Consider the following 23,427-nt stretch of genomic DNA (forward strand, 5'->3'; position numbering starts at 1 on the left):
TACTTAACAGCAAAGTTGGATAAGAACTATTTTGCTGGGCACTCCCTGATGGTGCAATGGGTTAAAGTACTGCCCTGCAAGCTGGCTGTAGTTGCTTCAGTATGGGTTCCATCCCAGGCCCTGGAGGTGATTCACATAGTGCAGCAGACCTCTCCTGTCTCACCCACTGCTCCCCTCAGCAGTGTACTTAATCAATCTGCTTGTTCTGCTCCTCACTCTGACTCTGCTGAACCCTCTCACCGCCCCTGCACCTCTGGCCTATGCCTCAGTACTGCATGCATAGATAAATCTTTTTTAAAAAAAAAAAAAAACTATTTTGCCATATATGCTTGTGTTGTCTTGCCATTCAATCACTTTAGTCTTGACTATTATATGAATATTCAATAAGACGTGAGTGAACTATCAAGAGTATCATTTTATGCAACATTGGGTATGTTTGGCTATGAAACTACACAAGCTATTTGCATAAGGTATATAGGAAAATGTATTACATCCATCAGTGGATATAATCCATTAATATTTTTGAATACAAGTTATTAAACTAGAGATTAATATATAGTAATGAAAACTGCAATTATCTCAATATTTATTGTTTATCCTAAGTAATAAATACATTTGAACAGAACACATTTTTGAAAACCTGCTCATAGTGACGATCAGTTATTGCTTTCACTTTCTGGGTGTAGAAGGCTCTTCAGGGGGAAAGATTACTCTAGAAGAGGGGAAAGTCTCAACTCATTTGGCACCTCACTATCTTGATTCATTTACCTGGGAAAATCTAAATGGACGAAAAAAGCAGAAAATCTGAACAGTTGTTCCTTATCTAATCACTTTCAGTTGCACTGTTTTTTCCTCACACATGTTACTATTTGAAATTCTGTATATATTTGTTTACTTACTCCCCCATCAATACTTACAAGAATAGAAGCTGTAAGAGTGGGTTTCATCTGTTTTATTCACCATATAAACAGTGACAATAATAGTGCCTGGACCGAGACTAGGAGTTCCACATGCCCTGTATAGTGCATGAAATGTTGGCCAGGTTAACTAGAGTGTGAGCAGTCAGGTTGTGCAATTGTAAATTCTGGGGTTTCACATAACTGTCTTCCTATCTAGCTAGAAAGCATTGTTCTGAGTGCTGATCTTGTTTTTCCATCTTATTTCTCTGCACTATCTCCACTACACCTGTATATGTGCTAGAATCATTGGTTGACTTGTGTCTCTGTGCATCTGACTGCCCAGGTCAGGGACCAAGTGTCATTCATTGGTATATGTCCCCGATGCTGAACAGAGTGGGCAGCAGGAAGAATGAGCAGAGATGAGTGCACAAATGTTGCTTTCAGCACAAGTGTCTATGAACATACCATGTTTTTGTATTTCACTTCTTCAAATAGGAAACATCATAACCAGCTGCTAAGTGTCTTTTAGTGCTTGTTTGGAGAAATATCTGCCTTCAGAAAGATAATTTCTGCCATATTAAGCTATCTTTCTTTTAATATAAGCTCTTTATGTAGATGAGTATTGTCTAATAGGAACATACTGAGCCACACACATAACTTCAAATTTCTAGTAGTCATATTTAAAAAGAACTGTTTCAAAATAATTTTAATGTATTTTGCTAAGTTTATCAAAAAATTCTTATGTTTATCTTGGATTACTATATAAATTATTACTGAGATGTTTTATAGTCTTTCATTCAGACTAAGACTTAATCTAGTGTGTATAATGTGTCTCCATTGGGATTTTGATCAAATACTTGATCTGTACTTTTTTGTAAGATCTAAAGTTGAAAAAGTAGATTCACAAATCCAAATAAAAATGCTTTATGTGCTCCAATATCTGAATTGAGTGTCTTTTAACTTTTAAATTAAGTGAAATTTAAAACCAAGTTCTCCAATCTCATAAGTCACATTTTGTTGCCAAGAGATAACATTTTGTCTTCACCCCCCACACACACACTTGGGGTGCTGGCTTTGCATTTAGTATCCCACCAGGCAACACTAGTCTACTCTTTCAGGTCCACAGGGACCAGGATGTGCCTTCAGGGGGTCTTCATGCACAAAGAGGTTTCCTCTCCTTTGCTGGCCAAAGTAGGATGTGATAGAGACACACTATTAAAAACCCCTCCATGTGCCTAATGTGTTATCCCCCCCTCCCCCTTTGACTTTGTGAAGTCACAAAAGCAGCTGGCACTTGGGACCAGCTGGCTCTCTCCAGTGCTGAGGTCAGGCCGGTTAGTTGAACAGAGTCTGCTCCAGGGATTGAGGGCACAAAACAAGTGCTAAGACAGATGGAAATCAGGCCAGCACTCATCTATCCAAAGATGCCTCCCACCATGAGGAGGTGCAAAGAAAGTGTTGCCCAGCCATGGTCATCATTTGTTTGTTTAAGGACTTTGTTTCCCAACTGAAAATGAAGAGTATATGCCTGAGTTGAGAGGTTTACAGGGTGCTTTCTTTGGCATTTATAACCATTGACAGGTTTAGTTCTTATTTTCTCTCTTGTTCCGCACATTATTCCAGCCTTTTCCAGGTCTCTTGACATCATCTTTCTCTAGGATGCCAGAATTAATGAAATGACGATGGATATATTTTTCTTTGTAAAGGAAAAATATTTTGACTCTTTTATCGTGATTCTGCTCTGCTTCTGAGAAAGTTGTAGTGGGTGCAGCTCAAAGTACTTCACATTCCTTCAAAACATACATTTTCCTCAATCCCTTGTACTGGGGGCAAGGTTGGAAGGTGCAGCTGGCATCCCTGGCAATTTGCAAGCTTTTCTGTTTCATTCCTGTGTCTCCTCCTCCATGCTTGCTTACATTCCTGTGCTGTCCTCTCCTTAGACAGTTTTTCAAGTGTCAGTATCATCTTCTTAGAAATCACATGCATTTGCCGGGCCATCCGGCTCAAGAATCTGGTGAAACAATATAATGTGACACCTGGAAGTAGTTTAAGCTATTAATTGACTGAGATCATATTCAAAGCCTGTCTTGAAATTCTGGCAAGGTATGTGCAAAAATTGAGAACAGATTGAGTGTGGTATCTATAATCTGTGATGCATTCTAATGAATTGATTCTGTTTCATTTGTAAGGTTTAATCGGCACATTTTGACTACTGTTAGAATATTTTTTTGGTATATAAGCTACTCCAGACAGGTATCCTGAAAAACAAGGTGTTTTTGTTGGTTGGTTGGTTGGTTGGTAGTAGTGTTATGTTCAAATGATAGACAAGAAGTCTTCTAGATGAGACTTGTTGCTTCTGGAAAAAATCAGGAGTTATTTTGAACATAATTATGAGGAAATTTTTACTAGGAGTTACTTTTTGCACAAAATTTTTGGGAACAAAGTTGCAACCAATTAAAGGACCAAGACTCCTCCTTGCTGAATGTGCTTGCTTAGGGGCTATGGTCACCCAAACATTCTTCCTGTGAAAGGATGAAGTAGCCATAAGCTTGGGGTCTAAGCCATCATCCCTTCAAATCAACCAACCCTTTTCACTCTTACCTTTCCTTTATTATAACTACCTTTTTTATAGCCCTTACTTATAGAAAGATTTGTATAGCCAGAGATGCGGAGGGTGAGAGGATTCACCAGAGACAGAGTGGGGAGCAGAACAGGTAGATCGAGGAAGTACACTGCTGAGGGGAGCAGCGGGCTGGTCAGGAGAGGTCTGCCGCACCATGCGGATCTCCTCCGCACCATGCGGATCTCCTCCGCACCATGCGGATCTCCTCCGCACCATGCGGATCTCCTCCGCACCATGCGGATCTCCTCCCGGGCAGGCAGGGATCGAACTCATGCGGAAGTGGCTTTAGCTTCTTAGTGCTGTGCTTTAACCCGCTGTGCCACCAAAGAGGGCCCTGTAGAATTTATTTTTAATGGTTAACCACTCACCGGGATAATGTAAAATCCAAGGTAGCAAAAAAAAAAAAGTTCATATTATGTTGTTAAAAAGTTGTGATGAATTCTCAACTTTGGAAGATTTTGAAAAAGCAAAGGATTGTTCTAAAGTGAAATGTGCTGAAAATACTTGTAGGCCACCTTCTTAATTTCTGACTATGCTTTTGCTGAATGAGAAAGTCTAGTGCTTTGCCAGCCTGTGATGGAGAAGTTACCTTGATCTTGATCAAGGATACTTATAAATATATTTTAAAGTATCATTGGTGCTTATTGGAGAATTAAAAAAAAAAAAGAAAGGTCGAGGAGCCAGTGGGAAATGAGCCAGGTTTTCAGCTGGCTGTCCTCTTGACTTGCTGAAAATAAAGAAAGGAAACTGTATGAACGTTCCTCAAAGAACAGGATGGTTTTTATTGGAGAAGGGATTAAAATAGTTTTCATTTCTTCTCTTTTCTATACCTATTATCATCATAAAAAATTCTTCTAGTAGAAAATATGGTTGGGCCCCATTAGATCTGAGTCCCACTGAGTCCCACTCCTTCATTTTCTCCTCCTCTTTGTCAGACAATAGAAAGTGGAGAACCTTCTAGAACTTTAGCTTCAGGAAGAGTGTTTCCATGAGAAATCAAGCACACAGTTGGCCCTCAGGAGCCTTTCTGCACACAGTGGGACCTCAAGAACTGTCTGAGCAGAGCAGTTTTCACATGGGCCAGTGAGGTGGGACTTGCAGTGGGAGTGGTGTGCCACAAGGAAGATGCCGCCCCTTTCTTTCCCAGTTGCTGTCAGGTAAGAGTGTAAGGCACCTTCTAAAGGAAAGCAGATCTTTGATGTGCACACCAGAAATCTGGTTAATTAATGTTGTTTGCAGGGGTTCACACTTGGACTTTTTATGAAGCAGAGCACTTGAGCCTGCAGGACACCGCTGAACTCTTCCACCTTCACACACTTTAGTAGCCTGTCCTGCACAGTCAAACCCCAGCCTCCAAAGTGACAGCCATTTGGCATTGACAGTACACAGACAAGCTCTTTTCAAGAGCTCATCATTACTTTGGTTTTTTCCTGCTCGCTTTCTTGTGGAATTTAGGGTTTCTTCAAAATATTAGTGCCAGACTGACAGCTCCGCTGTTTCTTGCTAAAGCCATGTGAATATCGTGTGTGTTTATAAATGATTCCTGACTTATTAAATTTCTTCCAGTGGGTGCGTCCCAGCAGAAGATACCCCAGCAGGCCTTGAGCCCTGCTGCCGCTTCACTTCACATCATGAATATTCAGAGGCTGCAGTCACTGAGGACTCAGGTGGCAAAAACAGTAAGGTGATTGAGGCGAACCAGAACATGGAAACCAGATCGCAAGGATTCCGAGACCCTGACTGCAGCCCAGACTCCCCTTGACCCCTCAGGCCACATGACAGGAGAGTCCTGGGGAACTCCTATCAATTGGGCATCTGTTCCATACACCAACATGCTCACGTCTTTCTGTATGATGTGTTGTAATCAGCATGTTGTTTTTAAAAGACAACAGGCCCTTCTGTAGTTCTCTCCCACAAAATGCTTTGAGGCTGATAGTTCAGCATAAAGGACACACTGTTGAGGGGAGCAATGCATGCATTGTTTCCCCCACAATGCAGGCAGGATCTCCAAAGCAAAATCTAGTGCATTGGGTGAAATCTTATTTTATATATTTTGTCACCATCAGCAGTTGAACTAAAGTAGGAACCGCTCCATTCTATTACGGGTTAAATTATGCTCCCTGCAGATCTAATGCTGATGTATAAATTGCAGCCCTGTCTTTTTTTCGAAGGTTTCTAAAATAGGTTTTCAGAATTAGTGCTGGATTTTTGCTCCTGCATGTGTGGTGACTCTTGATTTTTTCCCTTCAGAGCAGCATCCTATGCAGCATTCCCCCTTCTGAGGGATCACTTAGACACTTCCAGCTGGTGGCAGGGGATACAGCCATAATACAGCTTCCTCTGTCCCAGCTGTCTTTTTCACTACGGTAAATGCATTACGATGGCTGCACTCTTGTGTAAAGGCTCAGGTAGAGGAAGGTGTAGAATGAAGTCTGGAAACCGTCTTTTGGTTTTTTAAAAGCTTCAGCTTCTACAGCATCCTTGCATTTTGAATGACTTCCTGCTTCTAGTCAAAGGTTTCTCTCCAGTGATTGGAATGCTGCTGGAAGCCTGATTAAAGGTGCCTGAGGATATCACCTTGTAAAGGAAGCCCTGCGTGTTTGAGAGGATCTATTTCAATGCATTATGGCTCATGCAGCCTCACAATTAAAGAAAAACAGGGATATAGAAATCAATGTTGAAGACGAGGCTGAGAAAAAAAGGAAACACCGCAAACGGTCCCGGGATCGGAAGAAAAAGGTAGCTATGTCTGCCAGAGCAGAGATCTTGCCTGGGTTCTTTTTGTTTTAATCTCCTCCCGGCATCTGTTAGAAGCATGAAGGGCTATTTTTACATGCTGCGTGGAGTGGAAATTGGGTGTGGAAATTGATGAAAAGACCCTTTGGTACCCCACGGTCATAGGATGGGCAAGGCAGGGGACGGTTTACTCTGTGTGGGGGTGATTGCAGTGCTGATGCGGAAGGTGTGCTTTCTCTTTCCCTAGGCACGGGTCTGTTTCCATGACACAGGAAGGTGCTGCAAGGGAGTTTAAAGTAGTTTCTTCCCTGCCCGGTCAAGGTTAAATGGACTGCCTGTGATTTACAGTGGAGGGAGAGGCCAGAGAGCCGGCCTTTGTACTTCTTAGAGGTCTGTGGCATGGAAAAGGAGCTTTTGTGCTAGAACTGTGTCACATGTGTGCATTTCTCAGGCAGATCTGTGACCTTAAAGACAAGACGTAGCTAAAAAGTCATTTCCTGCTTTGCTTAGCTTTTTTCCCCCCTTTCCTTTTGCTTTTTACTTCTATAAGGTGCTTTTGGTTCTGTTGTGCAATGGAAATAACTTTTCTTTTGTTCAGTAAAGATAAAACCACAAAGGTTTATTTTTCTGTGCTGGGTGAAAGAGATGATCCCCAGTTCCCATGAAATGGCAGGGACCTGCACCCTTCCACACTGATTGCTTTGGTTCAAAGCATGGGCATTGGTCATCTCTTGCTGATATTCTAATACAGGGGGAAACAGGAAGAATATTCTGGGTCAGCGGTGTTGGTGTGTCATTACAGCCTGAGAGTACTTACTGAGTGTATGGTGACTGTGCCCTTAAATATGACTCTTAGGTACCAACCAGGGACTGAGGGCCCAAAGTACTTTTTCTCCACACCAATTAATAGAAATAGACTAAAATTCTGTGATCTGAATACAGAAGTCAGGACATAAAGCATTTTCCTGTCTCTTTGTGAGAATTCCCCAGGGAAAGATGATCTTAATTTGCTCTGAGCAGTGATGCATGTGCTTTGTAAATGACATGCAGATTTCATCCACCACATGTACCTCTCTTCAGGAGCGATCATGAATCTTTCTGGTGCCTGTGCCCTTTTCTTCAAAGTTAGGATCCATAGCAAAAGGCTCTTTTCTTTTTGTTGCATGGCAGACTTTATTGAGACTGAGTTTGGAGGGCTGCAGTTGTTTTGCTGCAAGATGTTAAATATAGATTGCTCCCACTTCATTGTTCTTGCAAATAAACTTCTTGAATATATCTTCACTTATAAGGACAAACTTAGGAAATGCTGTGCATGTATATTTCAAAGCCTCACCCAGTGGAGTTGTTAGGAAATTGCCATATTTTGCTGTATTCTGGACTAATTTTATTCCATTGGTTTGTCTGTGGGTGGTTTGCTACAGTTTGCCCTCTCTATACCTCTCCCCACCCCCACCATGAGAAACTGGCTTTAAAGAAACATAGGGGAGGGGATGTAAAATTGTATAAAGGTATGGGGTCATCATCGCACCTTACAAGAATGGCTACCTGATCTGGGTTTCTGTACAGCGGTTTCCTGGGTAGTGATGACAGACCCCCCAGCCTTTGTACCTAGGTCCCCTGCTTGACCTGGAAGCAAAATAGAGAAACAGTGAGGCAAAGGGAGTTTCTGGACTCAACTGAGCTGAAGCAAATTCTTTGTGGACCAAAATGCTTTGTTATGAGTACAACAGAGTCTGTCCAACGTAAATCTCTTAGCAACCAGAAGGGAACATGGAGAAATATCAATATCGCTATTGTCAATGTGCAAGCAGATTTAAATGGTTTTTGTTCTCAGGACACTCAGACAGTAGAATCAAAAAAGTGACTTGTGGATAACACTTTCATCGCTGATGTGCTGGTTAATTCATAACACAGTGTATGTAAATGTCCCACAAAGGTACATGTGTTACTGGAGAACTAATGCTCCTGGTCAACTGATTTCATGGTCTACTTTCAGTGTACAAAATGACTATTTAATTAATTTGAGGACATGCTCTAGATTTCTTTCAGTGGCATAGTATCATATATAATGCATCTATACAGAATAAATTGTTTCAACTGTCTCTTTCCTGCCTTTTTCTAAGAATCTGAGATGTATAAGGTACTTTAAATTTTAAACCCCATGTCAATTGGAAGAGCTGCTTTAAATGTTTTGTGGGTTATTGTGGGAATGTTTGCTCTTGCTTATGTGCAGAAATCACCTCCAGGATCTTTTAATTATATAAAAGTAGTAACGAGTACTTTTGTAAAAATCACAAAATAGAAAAGCATAGGTAAAACTTAGAGTATTTGGTTTATAAAATACGAAATTTGGTTCTTGACCCCCCTACAATTTGGATGTGAACAAGTCCAAGGTGGGTCTTTCTTGATTCTATACATATTACACAGTGCTGTACAATTTAAGATATTACCAAGTATTATAATTAAATAAATATATATTATAATTTATATATATGCACACACTCTGAAATCTAGTTCATCATTTTAGAAAACCCAATAATTCACACATTTGCCTATCAAGAATATTGAAAGGTAAATAAGTGGTTATTAGTTTAAAACTAGTAGGGAATATCTAATAATTTATCATTAAATTTGAATATATATGTTACTTTTGATAGAAACTTCAGAAATGTGAAGATAAACAAAATCTTGCTAGTGGTTTAAAGGAAATGCATCTGCGTAAATGAGGCTTTTATCGCTTTATCACCATTTTTTTTTTTTTTGGCTTGAAGTTAAAAAAAAAAGTTTTCATGAGAACCTCATAAGATGTATTTTGCTAATACACCTATGAGGCTGTTGTACCCACACCTTCCCATTGCTCTTTTCTGACATGTTTGTACCCTTCAGTCTCCTTGTGTCGTGTTGGGCTGCTTAGCTTGGGAGGCATGCCAAGGTGGCAGAGTGCCTGTGGGCAGGTTAATACTGGCTGCATAGCCTCAGGACACTGCCTGCAGAATGGAGCTCTTTATATCGCCTGCACCCAGTGGGAGCCCTCAGTGGGGAGACCCCCACTGGAGGTCACTACCTGGCCCAGTCTTCCATGAGCCCTTTACCCGATTGTTGCCGCTGGCTTTGGGAGCCATGTTCCCTCCATTTTCTGCCCTCACCCCATGTAAACTAAAAATGCATTTTCAGTAGTGAGGGGTATTAGGAGAATTGACCCTAATATCTGAAGTATTTTAAAGGTATGCTTGGATACTTGTATGTGTTACTACATCCTGTCAAAACCTTTGAAGTGACCTAAGGAAATTTAAACTGAAAAAGGAAATATTTATGGAGTTGCCCCTCTTTATAGATGTGAATGATACAATGGGATATACTGAAATAACGTGTCCATTGGTTCTATGATTAATTTCTTTACTGAATATTGGTAATGGATTCATACATTAGTCAGTGGCAGAGCAGGAGTGGGCTCATTTTTGTGTTCATGCATTCATTAGGAAACATTTAGTGATTTCTGTGGCTCACTATGGACACAAAACTATACAAGGCTTAATGGCAACAGAATAGTAACTGCAAAGAAAGGAGAAAGATAAGAGCACCATAAATCTCCCCACATGGAGTGTGGAAAGGAATTCGCCAAGTGCCCAGAGGAAGGCCCTCCAACTCAATTCAAAGGTTCTAGCAAAGCTGAGCAATGCAGGCAGACCAAGACTGGCAGAAGGCCCAGGACCCCATGTTTATGGAGATGGAAGTAGCAGGGCACTTTGTAGGGTAAGCAAACATCATTTGAATGCCTAGTCAAGGGGGGGGGGGCATGAGTGTAAGACAGGAGAAGTGGCTGGAAAAGTAGCAAAGGTCAGGTAATGAAGAATTTTGTGAGACACCTTACAGGGTTTAAAAATTCTACTAGAAGAGAGGGACTTGAGCAGACCTTAAGGGTGATGTTAAAGAGGGGGTGACTAAATAACTTCATGATTTAAAACCCTCACTGTAGCATCGGTGTGGTGGACAACTGTGGGGTGAACTGTTAGAAAGTATTGAAGGGGATCCTGGCCCAGGGAAGGCTGAGGGTCTGAACCAGGATGGAGACTGCAAGTTGACAGGAGGTGTTACATAGAATAGATATTTAGGGGAAGATTCAATATAACTTGGCAATGGTGTATGTAGGATGTGAGAGAGAGAGACCAGATTTAGGGTAACTGTCAAGTTCCTGACTTGAAGAGGAAGACAAAGAACTAGATTTCCTGGTTTCATGTCTTTTCTTGCAGGACATATATTGATTATTATAGCTCATGAAGTTATAGTTGATAATTACTTTATAAGTAGAGGCTCATTTAATCTTCAAAACAACTGTACAAAAGAAATATGTTTTATTATCCCCCTTTCACAGATGAGAAAACTAAGGCATGAGCCTTCCAGTTATGCAAATTTCCCAGGCTCCTCCATGGTAGAGCTGAAATTCCAATTTATGCCACCTAACTCCCTCACTTGTACTCTTTATTACACTATACAGCATGTGCGGTTAATAGTTTCACAGATATTTATCAGGCCTGACTTAAAGAGACCTGGAAATGATAAGCTATTTCTTAGGCATCTGGGAGTTTAAGTACCAGGTTTATATCTCAAAGTAACCTGGTACTGCAGTAAATCTGTTTTGTATTTTCCTCTGCAATAAATTTTAATGTTTTGCATTTAAGATTACTATTTTTTAATTTTTGTAAAGCAAAATGAAAATATTCCAACACTAGGACTGCAGTTCCTGAAAAATCTGTTACTGTCGTGATGATAGCACTGTCTGAGGTGCTTGCTGTATACCTGGCAGTTTGCAGTGATCATGAATTATTTAATCTTTTTTTCTTACAGTTTCTCTGTGAGGCTGATGGTATTTTCATTTCTAAAATCAAGACTTAGAATAAATACTTTTTCTGGGGTCATACCACTAGTAAGTGCTGAATCTAATCTTAAACTTGAACTAAAAGACTTTGAAATTTATATTTGATCACTAAGTTTGTAGCAATGAAACCTAAGAGTCTTTCCTAAGGTTAAAGCAACTTAAAAGGTTTGAGAACAGTTTTCAATGATGTGAACTATTGAGGGTTATCACTGGCTATGGAAGCTTGCTGCTTCCTAACATTTTCAACTTTTCCCATGCTTAGTTACCTAGGTCCCTGTGGTACCCAGGGTGTAAGATGCCAGTCTGCATGAGTGTTTCTTTCTTTCTTTTAACTGCAGAAGCTGTGAGTTTGGGGGCAAGAATATCTCAACCCTTATTAGATAAAGGTAGCTATTTTTTCTTGCTCTGCTGAGTAGAAAGACTTCGGATCTCCAGGGATCTTAGTTCTCTGTCAGCCTACTTGATATTCTGCACTGTAATTAAGTGTTTACATGTGTCTCACCCAGGAGACAATGAGCTCCTTGAGGGCAGAGGTGGTATCATAATCACCTATGACACCCAGACTGGGGTTTGCAAAGGAGAAGGTGGCTGTGTGGATGGCTAGTCAGAAGAATGAAAGAGAGGAAGGTGCGATGTGACAATAGAGTGAGATTGAGTTCAGATGCTGGCACTAGCAGCTGGTGTGACCTTGGGGTAGTCAGGTAACCTCTTGTTTCCTCAGTCTCTTCACCTGCAAAATGAATGTAATAGTAGATGTGGCCATAGGGTTGATTTCAGTGAGTTAATGTTAGACCTTGTTCAATGTAAAATAAGAGCCATATAGTGTTTGCTGTTAGCTATTGTTGATGCTGAGAATGACCAAATGATACATTTATGTGCATCTAATTTTATTTTTTGTAGTCAAAAAGTATGGTGTGCTTACCATGCCTGTTGCTGTGCTAGGAACTGGCAATATAAAGAATGGGACCAGTGAGTCACCTATCAACTTACTTTTTTTAGATTTTGCTTGAATTACACCACAAGGGTTGGGGTAAAAGACTGAAAAATAAGTGGACGTTTTTGGAGGACCTCAAGTGCGAGTTGCTTTCTGCACTCCTCATTTATTTGAATTTATGTCAACACTTTGCCATTAGTATTAATCCAGAGGCATTAGCGAAAGCTTAGGCTTGCCAGGCAACTCATCTCAGAATAAAGAAATAGCCCGGCCTGAAATCAGTCTTTGAGGTCTGAAGTGCCCTGTTTGTGCCTTTAGGACTTATCATATGAGGTTTCTTAAGGCAAATTCTTATTAATAGACATCTAAGAGGAATTCCCAATGTGAATAGAAGAATTAAAACAGTTTGGGAATGTTGAAAGTTAGCAATTGAAATTTTTATATATTAGTTACTTAACTAACTACAAAAATTAAATATTGTATACACTATTACTCTTCCGTTATCATACTCTACATGTGGACTCATGTTGAAGAGAAGGGCCAGTCACTAAAAAAAAAAAAAGTCACTGATTTTTTTTTAATAAATCATATAAAATCAAATCAGTTCATTGATGTATAGGTAAAATATTAAAGGGCAGTGTCTGAATATAATGTTAATATGTCAGTTATATAACCTGAATTTTATTCTAAAGAGATTATTTGTAAAGAAAAGTAACATTTGAAAATAGTACATTATAGTTTTACCCAAACTTGTGTTTCTAATTTGTGCACATTCAAAGTAGAAGAGGTAAAAGCAAAATAATAGAAATCAAGCTTAAATCTTTTCTGGTGCTTCTCCATTTCACTCAGGATTACACTGTCCTGGATCAAAAGCTACATTATGAATACAATGGTCCATTATTGTCAAATATGGGAACTGTTTTAAAATGTGTAGGTTTCAGTTTAGAATTGATTCTAGTAAATTATTTCTAATTAATCAGTGATCTTCCACTAATTAAAATTTTATCAGTTTGGATTGAATTTAAATGCATCCATTGCATTAGGTAGAATGAAGACTGTTCATATCTGCCGGGTTTACAGCTTGCCTTTTACAGAGCAAAGGTCACGGGCACTGTCTCGGTCTCAGAAGGATATAGACTCATGGAACAGAATGAGAAGAGGGAACTAGGCCAGAGAGGATTGGAAGGGATTCCAAGATTTCCAGAGTTTTCTAGCTATTTAGAAGCCAATGACAATAAAACATTTGTAATGAACATGTGGGTACCCTAGAAACATGTGAATTTAACAAGATATGAAATGCAGTATTTTATCCTATTCAAATACAATCTTTTAAGAGTTGAAGGAGCTAGGAAGCCACCAAATTTGTTAAGATTTAAAAACATTAATGGGGCAGGCAAGCAATGAGGAGAAAGCTGCAGGAAGGGGGAAGTATAATCTATGGTAGTAGAAAGATTGGGCTTGGGAGCTCCAGGAGAGCTCTGATCACAACTGCTACTGATTGGCCTTGTAGACTTCAACTATATTTCTTTGGGTATCAGTTTCCTCATTGGTTAAAAGGGAATTTTAATCCTCTGCTTATATACATACTGTCAAGAGTAGAAATAGTATAGAGGCATTTTGCCAGGTTCCTGGCACAAATGGAGTTCTTAGCAAAGGTTTCCAGCTTCCCCTCCCTATACTATGGGCTCTCAAATGTAATTGAGAGACTAGCCAAGAAGGAGGTGGAGGAACTGAAAAAGCAAGGATCTTTTTAAGAACGTATATACTGTGTAAGCATTCAGAAAATTATTTGATGAATGAAATTTTAACAATAGCCTGGCATCCTCAGCCTGTTATTGGAGTCCTGCAATTCAGCTCTTCGCAAACTTTTCCACAGCCATCGGGGAATTAAATCTGTCATTTTGAGAAATACTCCCACATTCATATGTTAAATACATTTTCCATTCATTAACACAATTATTAATTAGCATCTCTTGGTAGTTAAATGATAGCCTAGGTAGATATTAAAGAAACCTGAAGAACTATAGAAATATCCAGTGACTCTTTTAACAATTGAACTTTATTTTGCAGATTTGCATAGCATTGAAATATTTGTAGGAAATGATGTACTTATTGGGGCTGTATAAAATAATCTTCACTGTATAATTTTTATAGTATAAATATTGAAAAGAAACAATGTTACCTGTATAATGTCTAAGATATATTTAATTGATTATTCACCAATTTCTTATTCCCTCTCGTAGCATGGCCCTGAAAGTTTTGTTAAGACTTTATGCTAGTTAAAGGCAGAGGGGCTGGCATAGAAATCACTTTTCATGCTGGTTTTAGAACCGGAAGTGGCCTGGTGATTATTTGTAGTTTTAAACACATTGCCATGTCCTTGCTTCCTCAGATTGCCACTTGCAAAGGCCTTTACAATTTTAAATCTTTTTTATTAAGAGTAATAAAAAATGTACTCAAAATCATCTTTATACCTGTATTACAAATATATCCTATTATAACAAGTTCATAGTCCTATTATTATAAAGTAATATAAGTAAAATTCCCCAAACATTTGTGGTTTTGAAGGTAGGTGGCAAAATCATTTTGTGTTGACTGGTGGTTTCATTATTTTTTTATTTTTTTATTTTTTTTAAATGAACATATTCCCACCTGCCCATGTCCCCCATTTCAGGTCTCATTTTTCAGAGAAATCTCTTGACGGAGCTGACTGTAAATACTAAGCACTTTAAAACAGATTAAATTTCAGAGCCTATGTTAAAAATTAAGATATAATCAACTGGTAACATGGAGATGATGTCAGAATTGAGTCACCTTAGGCTTGCTAGATTCTTTTGTCCATCATCAAGAAAGAAAAGCTCTCTTAGATCTTATGAAGAGATACTCTCCCCCTCCCCAACCTCCCTGGCAATAATAATAATAAAAAAAAAGTTAAAGCTTAATTAGGGGAGGAGAGTTAACAAAAATTGAATCTTCAAAAATTATTCAAAGTAGGTGCTTTTAGTCTTTTCTAGCAAGTCTAAGTTTGAATTAATAGGAAAAACCTGGACCCATTTACTATAGAGTAAATGGTAGGTGCCAAAGACTGTTATCTCACCCGATATTGAAATGACCTATCTGACTTATATGACTACCTTCCCATTTTGCAGATGAGTACATTGAGGTTTAGCGATTGGAGTTATCAATAAAAATAATCCAAGAACAGGCAGCATTTGAATTCATGACTGTTAGAGTCAGCACTGTCCAGCCCTTCCCCCCCACACACACCATTTCACTCTTCTGCTTACAGATAGTTCTTATAATAATTCATATAAGATTCTTACATTTGGAGAAGGTGTTCACGTTTATTTTTCATGTGATTATCTAACACATTTTAAATCATTTTGAAGCCTCTTCATTACCAAAGTTATTGTTTCTTTGTTTTGTGTGCTAAGTACCATTTAAAAATAATGTATGACTTAAGTTCTGTTTTTATCAACAAATATTATATGAGGAAGTTAAAGATTATTGCAAAGCACAGAGCAATGCTGAATCAGGTATAAAAGCTCATAATCGACATTGGCACTGTAGATTTACTACAGTCTAGAGAAGCAACGGTTTTCAAAGCTATAATCCTGCACCATGCATTTAAATTTCTGTAAAGTCAGTGCTCAGTCTCATAATGCTGGGCCAAATTTTACATGGCTATTTAGGGTTGAAGGACATAGGACAGATGTGCTGGAAGGTTTCAAAGTCACTGATTCCCCATACTGTCCATTGTTCCTTCCTCTCCTGTAAGAACCTCTTGTCCCTCTGTGTGGTGGCTTAGCCATTGCAGGCTGATTCAATAGCATAATGTGTCTATTTACTTAGCTTTATCAACTCAAAATGCATTTGCCTGCCCTTAACAGGAAGATAACCATATTGATGTTTAAAAATGCCGAATGCAATTAATTTCTCTCCTTTGAAGAATGGCCTTTGTTAATGATTGCTGTTTTACTATACCTCTTCAGCTGGAGTTGTTCTTTGCCACTTTAAAGAAATGGTTTTGTTAAGCCCATTTATCCCAACTACATTTATTCCAAAAGAATGGATATGTTAATACTGGTAACTCACGCATATGAAATTCATATGTTAATTCATACGTTCACTTGTCTTAGTGTAGAATTAGTGATCCTGATAATTTTCCTCAATTCAGTCTATGATTCCTTTCAAAACATTTTGGTTGTGCCTCATCTTAGCTGACAGTGAATCTTGGAGGTTACCATGAGTATGTTTAGAATATGTGTTCTTTTTGTTGACTCTCTTGTGAACTGGCTAGTGTGAGTCCTGATCTTGATTTTGCACAGACATGCAGCACAGCTAAGGCAGCCTGGCTTTCTCTTGCTCCACTGTGTGTGGGCTCAGCTCCTGCACTTTCTCTAAGCTCTCCAAGTGTCTTGCTTTACTGATGGTTGTAATGTGATTTTACATAATGTGTTTTAGTGGTTTCTCCCTGGAATACGATTAAAATAATTATACAGTCAGCCATTCGGCATCTGATCAGTGTTATCTCTTTATTTGCTTTCTGGTGGATTAGACAGGATTTCGTTTGCAGTGTCAGGAAGGAAAAACGTTCTCAGGTACATCTGACATTCTCAGCTGTGACCTGCTTTCCTAGAGCTTTATTTCAGCTTGAGTGGAATCTAAATTATTAATATGATCTGTGCTATGCCTGCTCATAGAGCTTAATCTAGCTGAAAAAAAAAGTGCTGCTGGAATCTATGGAAATAAAAGGAAAATTGATTTTTATAGGTTGTTGGAATGAACAAAGAGGCTGGTGCATGAGCTGTGGTATCATACAGACTTGGTTCATGGTCTCCTTCTGTCACTTCTGTGTGTTCTCCAGTCTGTTACTTAACCTCTCTGGGCCTCTGGGCCTTCATCCATAATAACACCTTTGCAAAGAGATGTTATGAAACTAATATGAGGCATCTGACGTGTCCAGGGCAATGCACTGATTCAACAATCATTAATGTCCCCCACTCCTTTCCTCTTTCCCTCATCTACCTGGAAGAAATTCATTTGTTTACTAAAAGTATTTATTGAAGGTTTACAGTTAAAAAGGGGGAAAGTAAATGTGCTGAAATTATAGGCAGGAGCAAAAATAAGTTTAAAATTCTATGTATATGTGCATACATAGGAAAAACATGATATAGTAGTTACATATACATATGTGTATGAATGAATATATATATATGTGTGTGTGTGTGTGTGTGTGTGTGTGTAGAACAGTTAAAACCAAATTTCTGTTAGTTTTTATTAGGAACAAACATGGTTTATGGAATATGTTGTACATGGTGTGGAAATAGGCACACTTGGATCCTATAGAGGCATCCTGAGTTTCCTGAGAGATCACTCAGTGTATCACTAGCTTCACTCACAACAGATCCCACCTCCAATACCTGAGACAAACTCCTCAGGTTGGTAGATTTTCTGGCAGTTTCTTTACTTCCAGGATAAAAGGACATGGAGGAGATAGTCAGCCGAGGTTCAGCTTCAGTGACTCTTCCAAGAATGCCCAGGAGGCACCTCTTGATATGTGTCCCACCGACCAGCAAAGATAAACAGACAAACCATGATCAGATAGTTTTTCTTGTTAAATATAACTAACCAATCCAAGGTTACTTTCAGAACTTTTGATGGTATTTAATGCTTCTTGTGCAACATTTGTTCCTTGCTTGCTTATTTACAGTCTAGAGCATTCTATGAGTTTCTTGCTTTTTTTCTCCTCACTATGTTATGTCCCTGATATGCCCTTAGATCCGATGTCCATTGTAGACACAGCAAAGCTAAACGATCCTCCAGAGAAAGCATTACTGCTGCCATTTTGCCATTTTGAAATGTGTTTATCCATATTTTTGTATGCATGTTTTATACTTAGTTTCTTTTCTTTTCCTTTCTTCTGTAATTAATGGAGATTATAAGTGGTCCCTCCCATTTTGTAACCTCATTTTCCCTACTATACAATATGACATGAAAATAGAACTATGTCAATTTATAATTCTGAAATTTTTTAGATGAATTTATGGTATTCTACTTTATGGATATAACAAAATGCATTCAACTATTGTCTATTTTATATTTAGCTCATATCTTTATTTTTAATTGCAGTAGCATTGATTTGTAGCATGTTCAGGTGCACAGCATTATGTATGCAACGTCTGCATACACTACAATGATCTCTACCAAAAGTTTCATTTTCTTCCATCACTATATAGTAGATACCTTCCCTTATTTTGTCCATCAGTCAACTCCCTTCCCTTCTGGTAATCATCCATTTTCTGTAACTAAGTTTGTGTTTATTTTGTTCATTTAAAATTTTTATTTTATATTCCACATTGAGTGAAATTGAAGATAGTTGTCTTTCTCTGTCTGACTTATTTCACTTAGCTTAATAGCCTTAGGGTCCATTCATGTTGCAAATGGTAAGATTTCATTCTTTTTTACAGTTTACTAGTATTCCATTGTAGATATAGTCATGTACAGCTTGACAAATGGATACATTCTGAGAAATGAACTTAGGTGATTTTATTTTGTATGAATATGTTAAAGCATCATTATACAAACCTATTGTTATAAACTGCTATATACCCAGGCTATGCGTAGTAGACCATCGGGACCATTGTTGACCAAAGTATTGAGACACATGAATGTGTATATATCATATCTTCTTTATCCATTCACCCATCGATGGGCACTTAGTTATTTCTACCACTTAGGTAAATAATGCTGCAATGAAAATAAGAATGTATGTATATTGTTTCTGAGTTAGTATTTTTGTGTTCAGTGGATGCTCAAATGAGATAGTGGATCATATGTTTTTCCTGTTCTTGGATTTTTGAGGATTTTCCATACTGTTTTGCCATTGTTGGTTGTAGCAATTTGCATTCCCAACAATAATGTCAGAGGGTTTTCTTTTCTCCACATCCTCCCCAAGTCATAATTGCTAGCTTTTTTGACAATAGCCAGCTTAATAAGTGAGTTGATATCTCGATTTAAAAAATCCATTTACGGCCCTCCCTGGTGGCGCAGCGGGTTAAAGCGCAGCACTGAGAATCTGAAGCCACTTCCGCATGAGTTCGATTCCCGCCTGCCGCCTGCCCCGGAGGAGACCACATGGCGAGCCAGACCTCTCCTGACCCGTCCGCTGCTTCCCTCAGCAGTGTACTTCGTCAATCTGCCTGTTCTGCTCCCCACTCTGTCTCTGGTGAAGCCTCTCACCGCCCCTGAGCCTCTGGCCTGTACCCCAGTTCTGTATGAATAAATAAATAAATCTTTAAAAAAAAAATCCATTTACTCTGACCCCATTTTCATATCAGTCACTGTTGACATATTTAATATATTAGTCATGATTTGTATAGGCACAAATTAAGATATAGGATTCAATTAATTCAGTAGAGTGACTAAATTAATAATTTCATTTTATTTAAATTGAAAGAGCTATAGAAGTCTGAATTTTAAACTACAGGATTTATGTAAAGGACAAATATATCCGTTTTGGAGAGCAGTGTTTGGTGGAAAATTCCCAAGAGTATGCAGAATGGTGGAATCTTAGAGGTGGAAGGGACCTTCCAGGTCACTGAGACAGAGCCTCTGCAGAGCCTGCCTCTCCTTGACAGTGACTCTTTGAATGGATGTGTGTCTGTGCTAATGAGTCCTCTGTGACGGGAAATGTCCTGCCCCTAAACATAGTGCCCCCCCCTTTCTGGATGGTTGAGAATATACATTTATTTTGAGACTAAATCTAGCATCCTGATATGTCCACCCATATGCCAGCTATTTTTATAAAGATAGTGGTGTGTTAGTGCTGCATCTTCTCTCCAAGTTAAATGTTCCCTGTTTCTTTATCCAGTCCTCATAAGACTTACTTACAGGACACCTTCATTCCTCCCTTAACTACCTTGTGGCACTTCAGATTAGTAGTGTTCTGCCTGTGGATTTTCCAGCTCATTATATATTGATAGAGCACAGCCTCAGCTGTTGCCACTGCTGGTCAAAGGCACCAAGGCCACAGTCATTTTAGGGAAGAATACTATTGAAAGCCTGGTTGTTCCAGTCTTCTTTTCAGGGAAACACTATTTCTGTTTTGCAAGTGAATTTTATTCTTCCTCTTTTAACTTTCAGTTTTGTCTCTTGATTGACATTGAAATATATACATTCGACTGACTTGTGAATAGATGATTGACATTGAAATATATACATTGAACTGACTTGTGAATAGAATGGAACATTTATAAAAGTATTACTAAGTATAGATTTAGAAAGATGTGAAAGCTTTAGTTCCCTCTAATATTTGGTCATCTGTATTTTCCATCATATCTCCCATTACTTCTCCTCTAATACTTAAAAGTTACTAGTATCAGCCCTCCCTGGTGGCGCAGCGGGTTAAAGCACAGCACTAAGAAGCTTAAGTCACTTCCGCATGAGTTCGATCCCTACCTGCCTCAGAGGAGATCCACATGGCGCGGCAGACCTCTTCAGACCCACCCGCTGTTCCCCTCAGCAGTGGACTTTGATCATCTGCCTGTTCTGCTCCCCGCTCTGTCTCTGGTGAATACTCTCACCCTCCACATCTCTGGCCTGTACCACAGTTCTGTATGAATAAATAAAATCTTTAAAAAAAAAAAAGTTACTAGTATCAACTATATGCCCTGCATTGTTTTTAGTCTCTTTTCCTTTTGAACATAAAGTACATGTGCTATTTTAACAGAACAAATTAGCTGGTAATCAAGATATAAAAAGAAAATTATGAAATATTTGTTGTACTGCAGTGAATATGAAACATACGCTGTGTTTTGATTCAACAATATTTTAGTTCAACAAATATTTATATGACCTAGGGATACAAAGAGAAATAAGATATGCTTTCAGTCCTTTGGGACCTGGTAGTTTAGTAAGGGAAATGGGCAGGTTTAAAAGAATTCAAACAATCTGATAGCTGTTAGAGAAAATATGTCAAGTGAAATGAAGGCTGTTTAAAGGGGCATGTTCCTAGGCTAGATGGGACAGAGGGATATAGACAATGGAGTTGGTCCTGAAGACCAAAAAACTGGGCAGCTGGCATTGATGTCATAATTAGACAAACTTTCTAAAGTAGTATTGATCCAACATGATGGCTTAATGTAGGGTGAGAGAGAAAGGAAGGAGCCAAGAAAGTTGTGCCAGAGAAGTCAAATATGAGTATCTGAGAGCTAGCCCTACCTTGTATTGAGAAAGGAATGTAGCAAGTTAGGCTTATATTTGTATAAAATGTGTCCCCTCCCATCCTCCAACTTTCATTTATTCCTGTCAAATTTTAATAATACTTTTACAGAGTAAAAACATATCAACTTACATTGATTTTTTTTTTTTAAATTGGCATGTTCAGTATAGCACAAAAATGCCAAATTTCTATACTTGGAACACCCAAGGGAACAGATATCCACAGAGCTGATAAACTAGAAACCTGGAAAATCATTACTGAATTATTTTGAGAAGTGTTGAAGCCAATAATTTTTGTCTAAACTGTCATTTATTGGGTTTGATGAATGTTAGAAATGCTAGTTAAAAGATTTATCAGATTTGGATTCACAAAAATCTTCCTAAGAAATATGTTATATTAATGCTCTTCCAAATACAAGCATTTGTTATATTCATAATGAAACACTTTAAATCAGTGAAATTTTTTAATGTACTCCATCTTGAAAGGAACATATGAATAGTGATGTTTTAAAAAGACAGTAGAAATAGAAAAGAAAATCACCCACAATAAGTTGTATGATAAATTTAATGTAACCTTTATTTCACATAACACATTTAAAAGTTTATTAGTTTTCAGAAGTAGAGAAATGATCCTCTTAAAAAACAATTTTGAATAATTTTTATTTGCAATTATATTAGTTAACAAAAATGGGACATGATTACATATAAGTATGGTCTGAAAAACTCTCTGATTCAAGTAACATGCACTAGACTGAACTTTTCTGAAATTGCTACTTTTATTTAAAGAGTCATTCAAGTTTAAACCTGCATTTTTAAAGACTTCTGCACAAAGTAAAATAGTAAACACACTCAGTTGACCTTTAATAAAGCACTTCTGGTAAAGCATACATGTTACTATAATACAAAAGACCATATTACCAGTTAGATACATCATTATCCCAAATTCACAAACTTTGCATTTTTTAATTCTTTTTGAATACTTATTTTAGTGTGTGTGTGTGTGTGTGTGTGTATGTATTTTAGTCTGAGAAAGGTATTTGCATTTGCAATTATTAAGTCAGCCAATATAAACAGACATCTATTCTAATAGGAGCATTTTGCTTAAGTTGAGAGTTGAAGTAGACAAAATTGAAAAAAAAAAAGATTAAGAGTTAGTTGACTTTTTTAAAAAAATCAAAACAGATATCCACTGCTGGATTCAATAGACAGCTATGTCAAGTAGAAATTTCCCTGGACAGAATGATGTCAATAAACGATGGTGCTTGACAATATAAAGGCATCTTTTTATATTAGAATAATTGTGCCTTGATGTGTCTGTCTTTGAGTCTGGATAAGCAATTATCATAAATAGAAGCTCACACATATTCTATGGAGGGAGGCCTTCCCAGACCCTACTCTTTTGTGCTTTCAGCCACAGCTGGGACATTTACTTCAGATATAGCTTACAAGTCCCAAGGTCCCTTGTGTCATCATAGGGAATGTGACAGGAATTCCTAGTTCACAATTTTAGCTTGAACTTGCAATTTACTGTAGAGATTCTAATTGTATTTTCAGCTATGTTTACTTTCATCTCATAACAATAAACTGTTCGCAGTAATGTCTTTGTAAAATGTAGCACTGAATTGCAAATGGTGACAGTCAGAATCCTCTGCTTTCTTGCTTTTCAGTGAAAGACATTCTTTTTGTTTACTTGCCTTACAAATGTATGTCTATAGAATGCTGAAAGAAACTCTGCTTAGAATTTTCTAATATTTTCAGGGAGACAGTTTTAATTGAAGTACAATTTTATTCAGTCTTATATATTCCTAAAAGTGTATCTGATTAGCTCTGGCAGATGTATAGCGTTTAAATCCATTTCCCAGCAAGATATGGTACATCTCGTCACCTCTTTGTACCACATTCCAGTCAGTATCCTTCTTCCATAGGAAGTAACCACTGTTAGAATTTCCAGCACTTTTGTGAATGTGCTCCCTGAATTCCCTGATTTCTTCGAACTTTATGGTGAGTCTGGCAAAGATAGATCTTGAAAACTGTTTCCCTTTTAAGTCATTTTTCTCCTCAGGGAATCACAGGCCAAGAATGGGCATATAAAACTCATCCATATGAAATTTCAATGTATTGCTATTAAAATATATTG

General features: G+C 38.1%; 1 protein-coding gene across 11 annotated transcripts in view; it reads left to right on the plus strand.

Annotated features, from left to right (window-relative positions):
• Positions 1-5,899: 5,899 nt before the first annotated feature.
• Positions 5,900-23,427, plus strand: part of ANK3 (ankyrin 3, node of Ranvier (ankyrin G)) — a 307,389-nt gene continuing 289,861 nt past the window's right edge. For 6 of the 11 annotated variants that reach the window (XM_012723586.1, XM_012723588.1, XM_012723587.1 and 3 more), the window contains exon 1: positions 5,901-6,261. In XM_012723586.1, coding sequence (XP_012579040.1) covers positions 6,148-6,261 — 114 coding nt within the window. In that variant the 5' untranslated portion in view covers positions 5,901-6,147. Of the gene's footprint in view, positions 6,262-23,427 lie in introns of all 11 variants that reach the window. The other 5 variants (XM_012723584.1, XM_012723582.1, XM_012723593.1 and 2 more) reach the window with 3 other exon arrangements.

This window comes from Condylura cristata, unplaced genomic scaffold (genome assembly GCF_000260355.1).
Source record: "Condylura cristata isolate star-nosed mole 26May11 unplaced genomic scaffold, ConCri1.0 scaffold00011, whole genome shotgun sequence".
NCBI classification, from domain to species: domain Eukaryota; kingdom Metazoa; phylum Chordata; class Mammalia; order Eulipotyphla; family Talpidae; genus Condylura; species Condylura cristata.